We start from the raw sequence: 15,318 nt of genomic DNA, 5'->3' as shown, positions 1-15,318 counted from the left end.
CGCGACGGAATCTGCGACGTGTTACTGTTGGTCCGCTCGGATTTTCGCAGGCGGCCTCGTAAGGAACGCAAGCATTGCCCACGCAAGTATTAGTGAGACAGATGTTGCCTGTGCCACAATCGGCGTTGGTTTCACAGCCACCGCTAGATGAAAGGGCTGTGCTGCAAACACCTTGCGAAGGTGAATTGTTGACTTGGTAACAGAAGCAGGCTCCATTGCTACATGAGGTACCACCAATGGGGTTCCCTCTACATGTGAAGGGGTCAGTGCAGCTGATGCTGACAGTCTGGGTAGCGGTTGCTGTAGCTTCCTCTGTGATTGTCGCAATGGTAGTTGTTTCAGTCTCGGTCAATGTGGCAATCTGGGTGACTTGCACAGTAACAACCGGCGGTGTTATGGTGATATTGTTGCTGATGATGGGAGTTACTATCGTCGTGCTAACAGCAGTCTGTGTGACGGTGATTGATGTGGTCGGCTGAGGCTGCAAGCACGAGCATACGAACGCAACGTCTGAGGACGGACGGGCTAGGATGCTGGAGAAGACACTAGCCTGAACCGAAGGCTGAGCTTGTCTTCTCCGCACATTTATGGATATTGTAGAGGATACGATAAAATCTGTTGTAGTGCTGCAGTTTCCAATTAGTATCTCGACGTGAACATCAGAGTGCAGGATGCTTACATTGTGATGATATCAGTGATCGTGAGCTCAGTCGGTATGGTGACAGTGGTGGTCGTAGCTGTCTCAATTGTCTGCACAAGTGTTTCGGTAGCCAACGTCACATTGCTGAGGAGTGTCGAGGCCGGACCAGAAGTTGTTATAATCTCAGTAATTGTGGCATCGAACAGGCTAGTAGCGGCGGTGACGGGATAGACCGAATAGCAGTAAGCGTAAGCCGGATCGTAATCCAGCAAATCATTTGAAACTTCGCAATTGGTCAGAGGAACAACAGGCGTAGTGCTTGATGTAGTGCTTGTCGATGAATTAGTGCCGGGTAGGATCGTGCTCGATGTCGAGTTGGCGATGGGTGTGATCATGCTCGAGCTTGAGCTACTGGTCGATGTTGATGTGGTGGAGATGATTGATGAGTTCGTGACAGGTAGCATGGTGCTCGAGCTAGAGCTCAGGCTACTCGAGGATTCTGTGATGGGAGCGACGGAGCTAGAGGTTGGATCCAAGGCTGAAGTTGAACTCGAGCTTGTGGGTATGATCTCAGTGATGGGCGAGACTACACTTGAGCTTGACGTAAGAATCGAACTTGAGGTCGTCGAGATGATTGAAGAGTTGGAGATAGGATAGGGGACGCTACTTGAGCGAGATCTGCTACTGAACCCTGATGTCGAGCTGATACTAACGCTGCCAGGAGACGTTGAGCTTGAGGCGCTGGCTCGCGAGCTCGTGGATGATCCAGGAGCTGACAATGATGAGACACTTGTCGATGATGACGGACTTGAAGGACCCGAGGAGCTTCTCGATGTTGAAGGGCTCGTCAAAGCCGAGGAAGAGCTCGACGATACCGCCTGTCGGAAGACGACGGTGGCAAAGATGTTACCAAGAGCAGTCTCGCGGCTCTGTGCGTCGAACTGAGTCAAAACACTGCAAGAAGAAGTATCATCATCAAATGAGAGAGCTACACAGTTTGTTTGTCCAGCACAACGTGAGAGACACGAGTAAAGATCGGCGGATACTCCAGGCAAGTTGATGGCTTGACGCTTGCGCAGATTGCTAGCACCCACACCCTCGTAGGAGGTGTCACACTCCACCATGAAAACAACATCATTCACAGTTGCCATGCTCGAAGGACAGAGTAAGCTCGAAGGTGCGGCCGTAGTCGTGGTAACCTCTGTCTCTGTCTCTGTGCGGATTGTTGTGAGAGTGCTAGTAGCCGTGCGTGTAAGAGTTGTTGGGACTTGCTCAACGATATATTCGATGACATAGACATAGATAATCTTGACAATGTACTTGGTCGAAGGGACCAGAGCAGTTGGAACAGCTCCCGAACCAGTTGCAATCACTTCAAAGACCGTTGTTTGTACCGTGCAGGGGCAATTGGTAAGAGTGACACCGTTGCCACTGATTTTGGTGACTCCGGTCTGGCATGTGACCACCTGGCCATTGTTGGCAATTAAGGATGATGGATACACAACATTAGTTATGGTTGCGACCGCGGTATAATCCTTGTCTGTGGCAGAGCCTGGGATGACCACTAGGTCGCTGATGGTCTTCTCAACAGCCAAGGTAGTAGGCTGGAGGAGTGTGGTTTCAGTGCCGTAGATGGTGACGACCTGTCCGGCTTGGCACTCCGACAATGTTTGGTAGACGATGTTCGCATTGTTGGCGAGTGCAACAGGTGAGGCAGTGCACTGAGCATTGCACAGGGTGACGGTCGTGGGTGCAGGACATGAGAGTGTCGAGATGATGGTGGACCAAGACGTACGAGTGACAGTAACAGTCTCTGCAGTACCATTAAATGCCAATGCGGACGTGGATGTCAGCAGCGAAGCCGCAGCAAAAGTTAAAGAAGTACGCATTCTCTGTGATGTTGTACTCAGAAGATGAAAGCGAATGTGTTTGAGGACGATAAAACACCCATGAACGAGGAATCCATCAGCTAGTTATAGTTATCTTATTCCTCGAGAAAGGACAGATCAGATCCTACCGTTATGTGTTGACATTGAGCATACAGAGACTACCACTGTGTTGGAACCACTATGTCTACCGTCGAAGTTGATGCTTTACCCCTTGCGGTATGCCTCTGCATGCATTTGTTCCGCGTGTCGCGTTCGCCGAGACTAGCGCCAGGTTCCCCATTTGAGGTCCATCTGGAAAGAGATGAGGTTTGGAACAACTGTGCTTGGACGAAATCCTTCGGCATCTGTCGCTCGTGACTTGGCTTCTACAGCAAGCCTGAGTTCTGTCTATTTCTCATCGACCTTTCGTCGCTTAGCTCGGATTTAGCGCTCATTGTTGTCGGTGGTGTTGCACTACGATAGTTCGTCATGTCGATTTTTGATTGCGTTGCTCGATTGTCAGCGGGACTGGTTGATGTTATACGCGAGATGAATGGAATCAAAGTGTCCGCGACTATGCAGGAAGAAGGAGCTGCCAGTCTTTAGTCCGCAACGGTAATCAATTCGCCTCCAGATCTCAGCTCAACGGCTTTTCAGCTTTCAACGGCTATTCAGTTCCCGTCGAATTCGAACATAAAACGGATGTTCAGCTTACAATCCTCTAGGATTATGCAGTCAATATGCGGTTAGGATTGGCGAGGGACATGGGATCTGAGTCATGGTCAAGTTGATATTGTCTAAATCACGCAGGACCATGACTTTAATTTTGACGCCACGAGATGCCACCTCGGTTCGTCGGCTGGAAAGCTTCACACGACAGATTGTTAGCAGCTTTTCGTCCGATAGCAACATGCGAGAAGGTTTGAACGCCAGGTTCGTCAGACCAATGCATCGCGTCTTTCCGGATAGTCAGTTCGGATTGTCTACCCTTGCAAAGCGGAGAACTCGTCAAAATCAATGGCTAAGATTGTGTTTATGTAGTAGTATTGCGCCTAAAGATTACTTGGATTGTAGCAGCGTTCCTCCACTATTCAAGCTCGTAGTTCGACCAATCGAATCCCTGGGTAAATGAGATGGGCATCGCCGTTGCAGAGGCAGGCACAATTAGGCTCGACAAGCGAATGAACGGGATTCCGAAATCAGCTCTTCTTCTCTTTGACACTTCTCCAATCCATGGTGGCGCTGCCAATGATAGTCAGACAAGATAGAGCAACGGCCATGTACCAAGTCTGCGCTACACTCTGATCCACCGCATTTAATACATCTTTCACATCTTCAGGCGTCACCAAATTCCGCAAGTCGGTCAAACCAGCAGATTCAATACTCGTTGTGTTGAGCGAAGGCGCCATGTCATGCAAGTTGCCAGCCAAACGGGTTTGGAATACATTTTGCGCGGCTGATACGAACAGCGCAGCACCGAACTGCTCTGCGAATACAATGATGGAGAGACCGATACTAGCGTCTTCTTTTGGGAGTGCCATTTGTACGGCTGATTGAGGAGATAGGAAGCCGATGCCGCCGGAAAAGCCGAAGAAGCCTGTCATGACAAGAACATTGACGAGCGCAGTGCGTGTCTTTATGGTCGTGAGAAGTCCAGCGAGAAGAGGCATAAGGATCGTCCCGGCCCACATAAAGGGCGTGTAGTATCCGACAAGAGTAACACCAGTCGACTGAAGAATGACTCCAATGATATCACCTGCAATTGCAGGTATCTGATAGTATCCACTCTGTGCTGCTGTTTTCCCACGGACAAACTGGAAGTACGTGGGCAGGTAGTATAGAACGACCATACTTGCCGAGTTGCAGAACATTGTGTATGTGAAGCCAGAGAGGACTGAACGGTTCTTGAAGATTCGAGGAGGTAGTGTCGCTGTTTCTCCCTTCCACCATTGATCCAAGCCGAACAGACCAAGAAGGACGCCTGAAGCAACAAGAAGACCAATGATGAGTGGAGACCTCCAAGCATACCTAGAACCTGCCCAGCTAAGAGCGAGGAACAAGCAAGTAAGGGATGCGACGAAGCACAAAGTACCAATCGGATCCATCTGGGATAAGCGTTCCCTCCAGGTCAGTTTTTGCTTGGATTTGGTGTTCGGTAGGCAGAAAGAAAGGGCCAGCAAAGTGATAAAGCCAAGCGGCAAACAGATCCAGAAGCACCACCGCCAACCAAGTCCATCCACAATGGCACCACCAAGCATAGGAGATGCGACGCCAGAGACTCCAGAAACACCGCCAACGATACCAGTATACAGTGGCCGCTTCCTCATGGGTAGACACAGGACCAATAGCGTGAGACCACCAGCCATGATGGCAGACGCAGCAAATCCACAAACGGCTCTTCCCAGCACAAAGACGGCGCTTTTCTTTGCAGTCGCACAGACTATCGATCCGACCATGAAGAAAACGACGCTGCTCAAGAAGATCTTCTTGGGCGGATACGTTTTGTACAGCTTTCCAAACATGAATTGGAAGCTGCATACGCAAAGTCGATACGCAGCCGAATACCAACCCACGTCGCGAATGGTATGAAACTCGTCGGTCAAGGAGGGCACAACAACAGAGACGATTGACGAATCCATACTAGTGAGAACGTAGACCAAGGTGACCGAGGCGATAATGAGAAATTTTGTCAGCCCTCTCGGATATTGCGATTCATCCTCAGCCGCATCTCGTTGTTGTTCTGGTGAGGCATCGTTAATAAGTTCGAGTGGTGCCAGAGGTGGCAGCGAGTGGTTTGCCGGCTGTCCTGGACGAAGTTCGTCTTGCGGCTGGGTCGAGAATTCGTGTGACATTGCTGGGCATGTTCAGAAACGAGGGGATATGCTTGCCATTAATACGGTCGCATGGTTATCGGCAAGCGAGCATGTAAGTGTTTAGGCACCCACTACTGCGAATCGGCGAGGAAGGAAGGTGCGGAGGATTCGGCAAATGTGATCCGAGCGTCAGCGATAAGACCAAGGGACCGGAGAGGCACGAACCCGACTGTCATAGTCCCGAATTGATGATGTGGAACGAAGAGTTTATTGCGATATCTGCACGCAATCGGATCTCAGGTCGCCTGCGAAACCTTGCCTTGAACCTTCCAACTCTTATTTTCACCTCACTTGACAGCACGTGGTTCAGCTTCGGGAAAGCCGGGCACAATCTAGAGGACGCACAGTCAGCTGCTTCAAGCTTGTTCTAGAGTATAGCCTAATTAGCGCATTATACACGCCTGCCCCACACGGCAAGGCGGCACGTCATAGGTCCGCACGTATTACACCTGCTCACATGAACGGCAAATCGTGAACAGCTTACAGATTTCAACTAATTGTCCCACCAAATCATAAGTTGATCTAAGGAGCTGGCCCTGTGAGTACTGCAGTTCGCCAAGTGACCCCCCTCTCAGCTGTCGATGGTTGAAAACAATGCTTCATTGTGCTCAATACGGAATTCGCTGCACCATAATATAAATCTTGCACGAGTCTTTTTCCCCCTTGGGAGAGCCAGGACGTGACACACTGACCTGGAATTGGAACCGCGAAGTCTTTCCCGTGGTCGTCGTCGCAATGTAATTATCAGGCGATTTGACTGCGTTGTCTGTATCGTATTCGTTCGCCCTATTGTACGCAGCCTCGGCATTCCTGCCCGCAATGCAACACATCTTGTTGCTACCTTTGAGAGGATCTGTGAATCCCTACTTCGACTTTAGTCAAATCAAATTGTAAATTTCCAAGGGTTACGGGATATGGAGTTGGATTGATCGACACAAGTATGAAGGGAACAACTTACGATACTGAAATCGAAGTTCAGGTCGTCCCCGAGAAGCAGCTTGAAAGATGCTCCACCAGTGCATCCTCCTTTCTTATCTGCAGCTGCAATACCAGATATAGACCATGGCGCGGCATCAAAGACAGCATTACCGAACCAATCGCCACTGTAAAAGTGTTCTCCAGTCTTCGACAATGGAAAATCAGTCATGTTCTTGAAGATCAGCCATACTGGATGGCTTTTGCTCAGGAGAGATCCTGGTGCCTCAAGATCTTGTTGATTCATCTGCAAATGGTCGCAGTCAGTCTGAACTTTCTATACACTAGATGGCGAAAAGGGCTTGCATTACATTCATTACTTCATTCTGGGCCCACGCAGCAGACTTCACGTGGGTCGTCAAAGTGTGGGAAGTCATCCTTGAAGGAGAGTCTCACTGGTCGAGAACAGTTACGGTTGGTTGCCGACTCATGAATGCGAGTGGCCCGATCGGTTATATAGTGTTCTGAGGGCTTCTACCGCCCCCCCCCCCCCCCCCCCCTGCATATCAGTCATTTTCCATTTCCGGGTACAGACGTCTCGTGATCATGTGTGGAAGAGCCTGAGACTTCAGCTGGACCGACTAGATTGATTAGTACTTGGAACTATCAACAGCTCCAGAGAATATTGCCAGCTGAGCTCCATTGGTAGGATGTCCCAGATCACATCGTTTGTTGTCTCTGCTAACATATACGTACGGTCTGTTCAACGGGTGCTTCTTTCGACAAGCAGGATGTAAATCTTCTGATCGGTTGCCTCAAGCATTGGTGCTTCTTGCAGTGATGTGAACTTGGAATACGGACGTAAGCCAGCCCCAGTGCGCGATAAAAAAGCTATCAAGCAATCCGAGCATTCCTGCGCCTCGCGAGACTGAGACGTTCCAGATCAGATCTACATCGTTGCGACGCTGAGCTCAGATGGCATCACGTTTACCCCGTACTTGCAGTTGGACTTTGCAGTAGGCTGAAGAAGGGCAATGGTCTCGATTCGAATCGCTTAGCAGAGCTGGCGTCAAACTACTTCAACAAAATCACTCCTCCAGCTTAATTCGGTCGGGATCCGCAGGGGGCCTGCATTATAGTTCGCAGTATCAAGCAAACTGCCTGCATGTTCGTGCAGAGCTGAACATAGAGCTCAGCAACGTCTCATATACTAGTGTCAGACGAAGACGTTAATCTTTCTGGGCCATGGGTCACAGGTAGCGTCGGAGTCGGAGTCGGGCTCAAGTACAAGTCTTGATCGTATGCCATTTTTCATCGTTGCGAAATCTGCTATATAAAGCCGTCGCTCAAAGCGCCCACAGAACTTACAAACACACCCTACAGAGTTTCTACATCCTCGCATCTCTAAAGACCTGCAAATGTCTTCCACAGGGCTACGCTCGGACAACTGCACCATCCGTGTTGACGATTTGCCTCTGTATGAGCCTCCTCAATGGCATTGGAGCAATTTGGAAGGTGAGCAACCGACCGCCTATCTCACACAGTCTTGAGGGCCGCCAAATCTGATCTTGATGTAGCTGGCGAGCACAAACTCACTGCCGAAGCTCTCAAGCTGCGCGATGTCAACGGGCAGATCCTGAAGGCAAACGATATCGAACTGGCTACCATCAAGGGAACTATCAAGCTGAAATTTGGCGACATCATCGCCCTTGCAGGCGACTTTTTTACGAACCGTGAGGGAAAGGACCTGTACTTCCCCATATGTGGGGCTCCTGAATTTGGTGATTCGGGAACGAAGGACGAGGCTCAGAGGTTCAAAAACGCCGTGCAAAGTCTCACAGAAGACACTGATGGCTTCCTTGCCAATTTGATGAAGCTTCTGCAGCTGGAACACAAAGCGGTCGTTGATACACGATCCAGAGATGAGAGTGTTACTCACGCATAGTAAGACTAAGCTACTCGTCCTTTCGTCGGACTGCTCAGCTGATGCTTACCTTTCTTCCAGCCATACCCATGCTTGTGGGATTCCCACAGACGAAGAATGGGCGAAGATAACGGGTGGTCTTATCATTGACGCGACCTCAGCTATGCATTACCTATATGCCTACATTGCGTACACAAATGCCGACCATTTCGTGCGTGGAAAAATCCATTACAGGGAAAAGACAATTGCTGATCACTCTCAAAGGGCAAAGATGCAATTACAGCATACAGCGTCGGGCATAACATTGCACTACAACTTGCACATGATGCTGCACAGATGTCAACTGAAGCAGGAAAATGGGGCAAGCTGAAGGAGGCCTACATCTATGAGGCTTTCGCCAGTCACTATCTGACCGATCTATTCAGCTCAGGGCATATTCGGGCTCCCCGTCGCTACCTTCATTCGTCTGATGTGGATGTCATGAACCTTCGGGGCGTAGAGAAGGAAATATTGCATTGCAAAGAAACACCTATTTGGAATTATCAATTACGTTATGTCAGTAGCTCATTCCAGAAAGCTTCGGCAAGCTGACATTTTGAGCAGATGCATGACGATGACGGCGCAACTGGTATACTGGTCAAGAATAAGCTCGGTCACCAATGGATCATGTATGGTATGTATAATTGACTTCGACCGTCCTTCCAGGCGAAGCTGACGATCTTATTTAGGCGACAAACAGTTTTTCGAGCCTAAGAACGTGGTCAATCGGGCCAGAACGTGAGTAGAATATATCGCAGTCTTGGTACAATCAACTGATTCTAGCCAGCACTCATGCGCTCCAGCTATCTGTCGATGAATTGTTCTCAGCAGGCGTCGAGGCTGATATTCGTCCGTCCGACGATTGGCGACAGAACATGGCTCAATTTTCTGTTCTGGAGTGGATTGCTCAACCGATGGCTTCTGTCGCGAGTGACCCTTGGGTCGAGTCATGGGGAGGCATTGATATCCATAATCCAGCCCCGCTTTGGCAGGCCCTGAGTGAAGTACCAGATCCAGTATCGGGCTGGACGACTCGAATCGATATCAACGACCACTCAGATCTTACAGGGCGCACGATGAGTTCACCAGGCCTGTCTGAACAATGGACATTTGGGCCACCCTTCACAAAGGAAGCCCCTGGCAAGCTTGCCACTAAAGAATGCATCGCTGTTAGAGACGCAGACTTTCGAGGGGGTGATGGTCAGTATCCCTACGAAGAGATGATGCCAGGGCTGATGTCCGGGGGGTTTGTCCAAATCCAACACCTCAGGGTAGTTCCACATCCAGAAGCGGTAGCCGTCAACTGGTGGCGACCGATGAGTGTTTCTATCGCGGGTCAACGACACGAGAATTTCACGCTCTACAGCCGAACCCTCAGCCTGGAGCCTGTCCAAGCATCACCCCCGCTCACAGGCGTAAAGACTTTGCATTGGACTATGCACTTCACGAAGTGGAGTCAACTCGTACTCACGCATTACATTTGGGCCGAAAACAAAGATGCCGCCGGAGGGGATATCCATCTCAGGCAGTATGTCTTTGCACGCACCAACATAGAACATCCCTACGACGGCACAAAGATAGAACTGGACATTGGACATCCCGGAAGCATGGAATTGATACAGACCAGCGAGGATGTTCGGCTGATGAGCAACGTACGGAGCACAAAAGAGACGAACCTTGCCAGGTTTCTCAGCGGCAACTACCTGTCTAGCTCGGATGCTCGTGACACAGTGTGTGTACTGATCGATCCCAGTACCACACAGGTTCGGCTTGCTGTGTACAATTCCGCCCATCAAGTGTCCAAGGAATGCAGTTTCTTAGGAATGACCATGAGAGATCAAGATGTTGTGTTCACACGATCTTTCAAAAAAAGTAAAGATAAGGAAGCACCTCATGCAATCCTGTTGGCCAAAGCATCTTCTGGGAACAGCGCCACAAATTGCGAGTTCTCTCGCATCTCCTTCAACAAGAGTGCGGATGCTAATCGGGCAGTTTCTCTTGAGCTAAGCTTCAAGTCGTCAGATTCCTTGCAAGGACCTTGCGTTTTGGTACGTGACGATAGCAGAGACATTTCAGCGAAAAAACGCTAACGATTGACTCAGGTTGGAGACGTCTTTGACTTAGGTGCAGACCACGCCGTGTGCATATCTGGGGACATTTCTAGCGTCTCCATTGCCACATTCGGTATCGCTGACAGCAGTGACGAGATGGTATTCCGCGGCCTGCACCGGTGCACGATGGAGGAAACATTACCCCTAGTACAACCATACCTCACTGCGCTCACCCCGTCAATCGGCGGGAAGGGCCTCGATGTTCTCCAGATCTCGCTACACCAAGGGGCACAGGGCAGAAAGAAGATTCTATTCAGAACACACACCCGGAACGCCCAAGGTCCTGGTCAACAGAGTAACCCCTGGAGTGGTTGTCAGCAGAGTGAGTGGTACGATGACCCACTGGCATCTAACAAAGATGGACGCTACTTCAGTATGAAGTGGATACGTTGTCGCTACAAGATCGCAGAGAGCGAGTACTGGGGTGTCCTCGAGGTCTTCAGTTGGTATGGCATCATTGGAACACGCCTCTTCGGCCAGAGCTCGTCCCGTTACCAATACGAACTGGTTGGCCAGCAGCCATACCTCGGGCAAACATCTGTAATCGCCGGTACTGGCTGCACGGGAGATTGGAGCCACGGAATCTTGCCCTGGACTGCACAGGATGATTGGGTAGACTCAGCGGCGTTCCAGCCTTGGAATAGGACTGATCTTCGAGCCGGATCTTGGGGGATGATGAAGAGAGATTTTGAGAGGCAAAGAGTAGAGGGATGGCAAGTTGATAAGCGGCCTACAAGATGATTACCTGTCTCATTCAGCATGAGCGGGTGAAAGAGGGGGTTAGGCGGTTCACGCGATCTAAATAACATGCAAAAGAGTTCACCGTGCATTTCGGGATGCGACAGACTTTTGCTTACTAAGCATTTCAAGCTTCAAGCACTCTGACGCGTCGCGTAATCCTGCTCCGAAGCGCGACGACCTCCATTTGTTCAATCACACATGACCATCATCACACATCGGCCTGTCTCATCTCCGCAAGCTCTATAAAACATCAGGAATACGCAAAGAATCTACAGTCGTTCTTGCGACTCTTCTCCAACATGACGGCGGATCCTTACTGCGAACACCTCGCCTCCCCGAATGGCTGGGTCCTTGCTCTCTCTGTGTAATTATCCCGTGTGCGCCTGTCCTATCATTCATCTCAATTCTGATATATATCTTGCGCAGTCAACTCGTCCTGGGCATCTTGATCTCGTATATTCCACAACATGTAAAGATTATTCGTCATGGCACTTCTGCTGGTCTTTCGCCTTGGTGGGTGTTACTAGGCACCATCTCTTCCATCGCAGCGCTTGCAAATATCTTGGTTCTGCCGTCTAGTCAGCATGATATGGCTTGTTGTCGCGAGATCTCTGGTAAAGCTTGTGGTGCTGCTTTGCTGGGTGTCGTGCAGATTGGCGTGCAGTGGGTTTGCTTCATGACCATGTAAGCTTCTTTCTTGTCTCCCCACGGCTTGGGAAATTACTGATGAGATTATGCAGTATGGTCCTCTTCCTCGTCTTCTTCCCCCGCGATGCCTTTGCAAACCCCCCTCCAGAGCACCTCCCCCCAGACACCCCCCGCAAACGCGACGCCGTAATCGTCGGCGTAACATCCTTCATCTCTCTCCTCACCGTCGGTCTAATCTCCACTCTCTTCCTCTACCACCTCCCCTCTCATCTCCTCTCATGGGCAAACTTCCTAGGTATCCTCGCCGCCGTTTTATCCTCGATTCAATATATCCCTCAACTCTACACGACGTGGAAAGCTAAACAAGTGCTGAGCTTGAGTATTGCTAGTATGCTTATTCAGGTTCCGGGTGCGTTTGTGTTTGCGTTTAGTTTATGGTTGAGGGTTGGGTGGGAGGGGTGGAGTACTTGGTTTGTTTATTGCGTTACGGGGGTCTTGCAGGGGGCGTTGCTTGTCATGGCTATCATTTATGATAGAAAGGAGAAGAGCGGGGGAGCTGTGGAGCAAGGAGAGTCTAACGAGAGGGATCCCTTGTTGGAGAGCTCTGGGAGAAGTGGCTAAATTTTGAGATCGCATCGATACTGATCAGTGTTGTTAGAATGTATTTGGGTATGTGTTTCACGTGGGCCAGGGCCAGAAGAATGTGCAAGATGTGAAGCTTAATGTATCAGATCGCGTATCAACATATCTCAGAAGTCTAAAGAACAAAGGCAGAATCCCAGAAACGCCCATACAAATGCTAAGATCAAGCTCGATGGCAACAAGAAGAAAGTTGAGAAGAAGACAGGAAAGACAAAAAAAAAAGGGAAGAAAAACAAGTTCATCAAACATCCTCCACGATCTCCAAACGCCCATCCGCGCTCTTTGTTATATGCTCCCCAAAAGCCAAAGTCGCAGCAGCATTCAAAAAATCACTCGACTGTGTATCCCCAACAACAAAGTCCACTCTATCCGACCTCCCCATCCCATCCACAAGAACACAGATGGGCAGAAAGAGTCAGATACCAGTCTTCTTGAGCAACGAAGCTGCCATGAATGGCCATCCTAACACAACACTATTCCCTCCAGTCAGCATCGTATGCAAAGCGCTAAGGATAATGTAAGAGAGAAGGGGGGGACTTACGCAAGGAAAGGTGTAAATGTAGCTGCAGTGCGGAAGGTACGACGGACAAGTAGTGAATTGTCATGGGCGTGAGGGAGAAGTGTAGCGGTGTTGCGGGCGAAGGGGTGTTCTTCTCGGATCAAAGTGCGGAGGGTGCGGAAGAAGGCGCGGGATTGAGTTGGTCTGAATGCCATTGTTGATGTTGTCGAGATAACGTTGATGTGGGAATTGATTGATAGAATCAAGATCTGGCTTGAGTAGTTGAGCAAAGTAGATGATTATTTGGTAGAGATTGGATTCTGGCTTTGCTTGTTGGTGTTCGAATTGATTGATGTGTGATGTGTGATGATGATGATGTTGAAAAAAAAGGGTTACACAAGAAATAGGAATATGGTATACTTATACAAACCCCAACCTACATTTCCTCTGATACCATATGGCTACGACATCACGGTAATGACTCGCATGCACCCGGTTCACAACGCCGCATGGCCGATATATCACCAGATCACCAGATACCAACCCGACTGTTTGCCGCAACCCGCCAAGTAAACAGACACATTTGACAGCTTCAAAACCTGGAGATTCGGCAGGTTGCGGCATGCGAACCACGGACACAGACTGCGGCATATGGAATGCTGTGAAAAGAAATGGGAGAGTTTAGGCAAAGGATTTTGAAAGCGTGATGGATGAGGTGACAAGGAGCCGGGGACTGGTGATAGACGGCGTGATTGTGGTCAGTGCACAGTTTTTGTGGTGTGATGTGCCAAGCGAGAATTTCGCAACTCGCCGGATACCTTGCACCTTGATGGGTTTGCGTGACGTCGATGTTGATGTGATTTTTGGACCATGTTTCTCTTCCCAATTTGATATCCTTTGGATGAATCTTTGTCTTCCAAATTGCACAACTGACTTCTGAGAGAAAACTTTTCGAGTGCTTTTCCCGACGTTGAGATGTGCAGATTCATGGGTAGTTGTTGCTGTCTAAAGTGATTCACTGTCATAGAGACACTTGTGAACTGTAATGAGATAAGGAAGGTCAATGTAATGCATGATCCAGACAGGCCGGATATATCAGGACCTGAACCCCATCTTGAACTCGTACGAACTTTGAAAATCGACTTTGTTAGTAGTCAGACCCTGGCGTTTTGGTGCTCAGAGCATATCGTGCACTTGCAGTGGAGTGGTGTCACCAATTGAACAATCCATATCCAGGAATTAAGCGTAAACAGTGGCTGATTAAGCTCGAAATGCATGAGTCTTTGGTAGAAACAAAAGTTGAAGATGTAGAAATAATGCTAACATTTCCGAGGCTGGTGCGGCGTATTCTCAGCACGCCGATGCTTAGCTTTCCAAAGCTACACTTGCACATGGCGTCGGATGCTCTCCATGTGTTCTTCCAGTATCTTCGGTCTTTCTCCCTTTCCTGCTTGCTGCCTACCAATCTTGTCTCCCTGCAAAAGCTTTTGTGATTATACCATATTAGCCCTCTCAAGCTCTAGATCTTCGCGAAATCCTTGCAGTAATGCTAAACCCTTTCTCAATCCAATCACTAAATGATGTCCTTCGGGATTTGATTGCCGAGGATGGAACAAAGGTCTTTTGGTATCTTGGTGTGATGCTGCAGTGGAGACCAGCACCTCTAGAACGTCATCCAGTTGGTCGTTGCAGATTTGCTCCAAATGCTCGGCACTAGTGGCCAACTTCTGTATCTCATTGTTCGACTTTGCAAGAAGCCACACCGGACCACCAGGAACATCGGGATAAAACATCTTGGACCACGAGCTATGCAAGCGAGAAGTGAATTGCAATTGCTTGGAGATGGCATCGTAGTGACTCGATATCTGTTTGTTGCCTGCTTCAACCATGTCGATATAGCGAGTAATGCTGCTCTGTTCGATATTTGTTTGATGCAAGAGGTAAGAAGTACGTTGGTGGATGCGGTCAACTGCTGGACTTGAGTGTTTTTTCTTAGCATCCAAGCCAACAAAGTCGAGAGATGAGAGAAGAGTGTAATCTTCTCGCCATTTCTCTGTTGCTGTCGTTTGTTGTCTCGAACTTGGCACATGTTGTCTCTCGATAGGGTCAGGGCATGAAAGAAGACGTCGAGCGACAGGAATATTGCAGAGTTGTCGTGGGAGATGTGGGTTGAGATATCTCGGTATGCTCTCAGATAGCTTGGACATGTTTTCCACAGAAGGAAACACACCGGCCGCAGGGTGCCAGAAAAATGCGACGCTAGGGAAGCTCCAGATTGTAAAGGCCAACATGATGATGACCAAAGGCGACACCCATTCCGGAACAACAGTATTCTTCAACTTGTCATACAAGCTGGAGCGACGTGGGACTGATCACTTTGATGGCGGACTGGGCCAAGCCTTGCTGCGTGTACGAGAA

General features: G+C 49.4%; 6 protein-coding genes across 6 annotated transcripts; 2 read left to right on the top strand and 4 right to left on the bottom strand.

Annotated features, from left to right (window-relative positions):
- Positions 1 to 3,483: 3,483 nt before the first annotated feature.
- Positions 3,484 to 5,527, bottom strand: AUEXF2481DRAFT_45004 (uncharacterized protein). The gene has a single exon (XM_013483575.1). It carries the CDS (start codon positions 5,358 to 5,360, stop codon positions 3,708 to 3,710), a length of 1,653 nt encoding a protein of 550 aa, XP_013339029.1. The 5' UTR covers positions 5,361 to 5,527; the 3' UTR covers positions 3,484 to 3,707.
- Positions 5,528 to 5,790: 263 nt separating this feature from the next.
- AUEXF2481DRAFT_45003 (uncharacterized protein) lies at positions 5,791 to 6,762 on the bottom strand. Its single transcript, XM_013483574.1, has 3 exons — positions 6,668 to 6,762; positions 6,340 to 6,603; positions 5,791 to 6,244 (listed from the first exon to the last, which is right to left on the bottom strand). The coding sequence occupies exons 1-3, from the start codon at positions 6,731 to 6,733 to the stop codon at positions 5,990 to 5,992; spliced, it is 585 nt and encodes a 194-aa protein (XP_013339028.1). The 5' UTR covers positions 6,734 to 6,762; the 3' UTR covers positions 5,791 to 5,989.
- Positions 6,763 to 7,714: 952 nt separating this feature from the next.
- AUEXF2481DRAFT_33876 (uncharacterized protein) lies at positions 7,715 to 11,111 on the top strand (the record flags this gene model as incomplete). Its single annotated transcript, XM_013483567.1, has 9 exons — positions 7,715 to 7,811; positions 7,874 to 8,240; positions 8,302 to 8,431; positions 8,485 to 8,775; positions 8,824 to 8,893; positions 8,949 to 8,997; positions 9,047 to 9,989; positions 10,023 to 10,307; positions 10,362 to 11,111. The coding sequence occupies 9 exons, from the start codon at positions 7,715 to 7,717 to the stop codon at positions 11,109 to 11,111; spliced, it is 2,982 nt and encodes a 993-aa protein (XP_013339021.1).
- Positions 11,112 to 11,410: 299 nt separating this feature from the next.
- On the top strand, positions 11,411 to 12,380 carry AUEXF2481DRAFT_71225 (uncharacterized protein; the record flags this gene model as incomplete). Its single annotated transcript, XM_013483588.1, has 3 exons — positions 11,411 to 11,475; positions 11,538 to 11,795; positions 11,852 to 12,380. The coding sequence occupies 3 exons, from the start codon at positions 11,411 to 11,413 to the stop codon at positions 12,378 to 12,380; spliced, it is 852 nt and encodes a 283-aa protein (XP_013339042.1).
- Positions 12,381 to 12,816: 436 nt separating this feature from the next.
- AUEXF2481DRAFT_9346 (uncharacterized protein) lies at positions 12,817 to 13,115 on the bottom strand (the record flags this gene model as incomplete). Its single annotated transcript, XM_013483556.1, has 2 exons — positions 12,817 to 12,874; positions 12,943 to 13,115. The coding sequence occupies 2 exons, from the start codon at positions 13,113 to 13,115 to the stop codon at positions 12,817 to 12,819; spliced, it is 231 nt and encodes a 76-aa protein (XP_013339010.1).
- A 1,278-nt stretch (positions 13,116 to 14,393) lies between these two features.
- AUEXF2481DRAFT_33874 (uncharacterized protein) lies at positions 14,394 to 15,191 on the bottom strand (the record flags this gene model as incomplete). The annotated part of the gene is made up of 1 exon (XM_013483566.1): positions 14,394 to 15,191. One exon carries the CDS (start codon positions 15,189 to 15,191, stop codon positions 14,394 to 14,396), a length of 798 nt encoding a protein of 265 aa, XP_013339020.1.
- Positions 15,192 to 15,318: the final 127 nt, after the last annotated feature.

This window comes from Aureobasidium subglaciale (assembly GCF_000721755.1).
Source record: "Aureobasidium subglaciale EXF-2481 unplaced genomic scaffold scaffold_40, whole genome shotgun sequence".
NCBI classification, from domain to species: Eukaryota; Fungi; Ascomycota; class Dothideomycetes; order Dothideales; family Saccotheciaceae; genus Aureobasidium; species Aureobasidium subglaciale.
The sequence above is the reverse complement of the archived record's forward strand: the minus strand, read 5'-3'. Positions and strand labels throughout refer to the sequence as shown.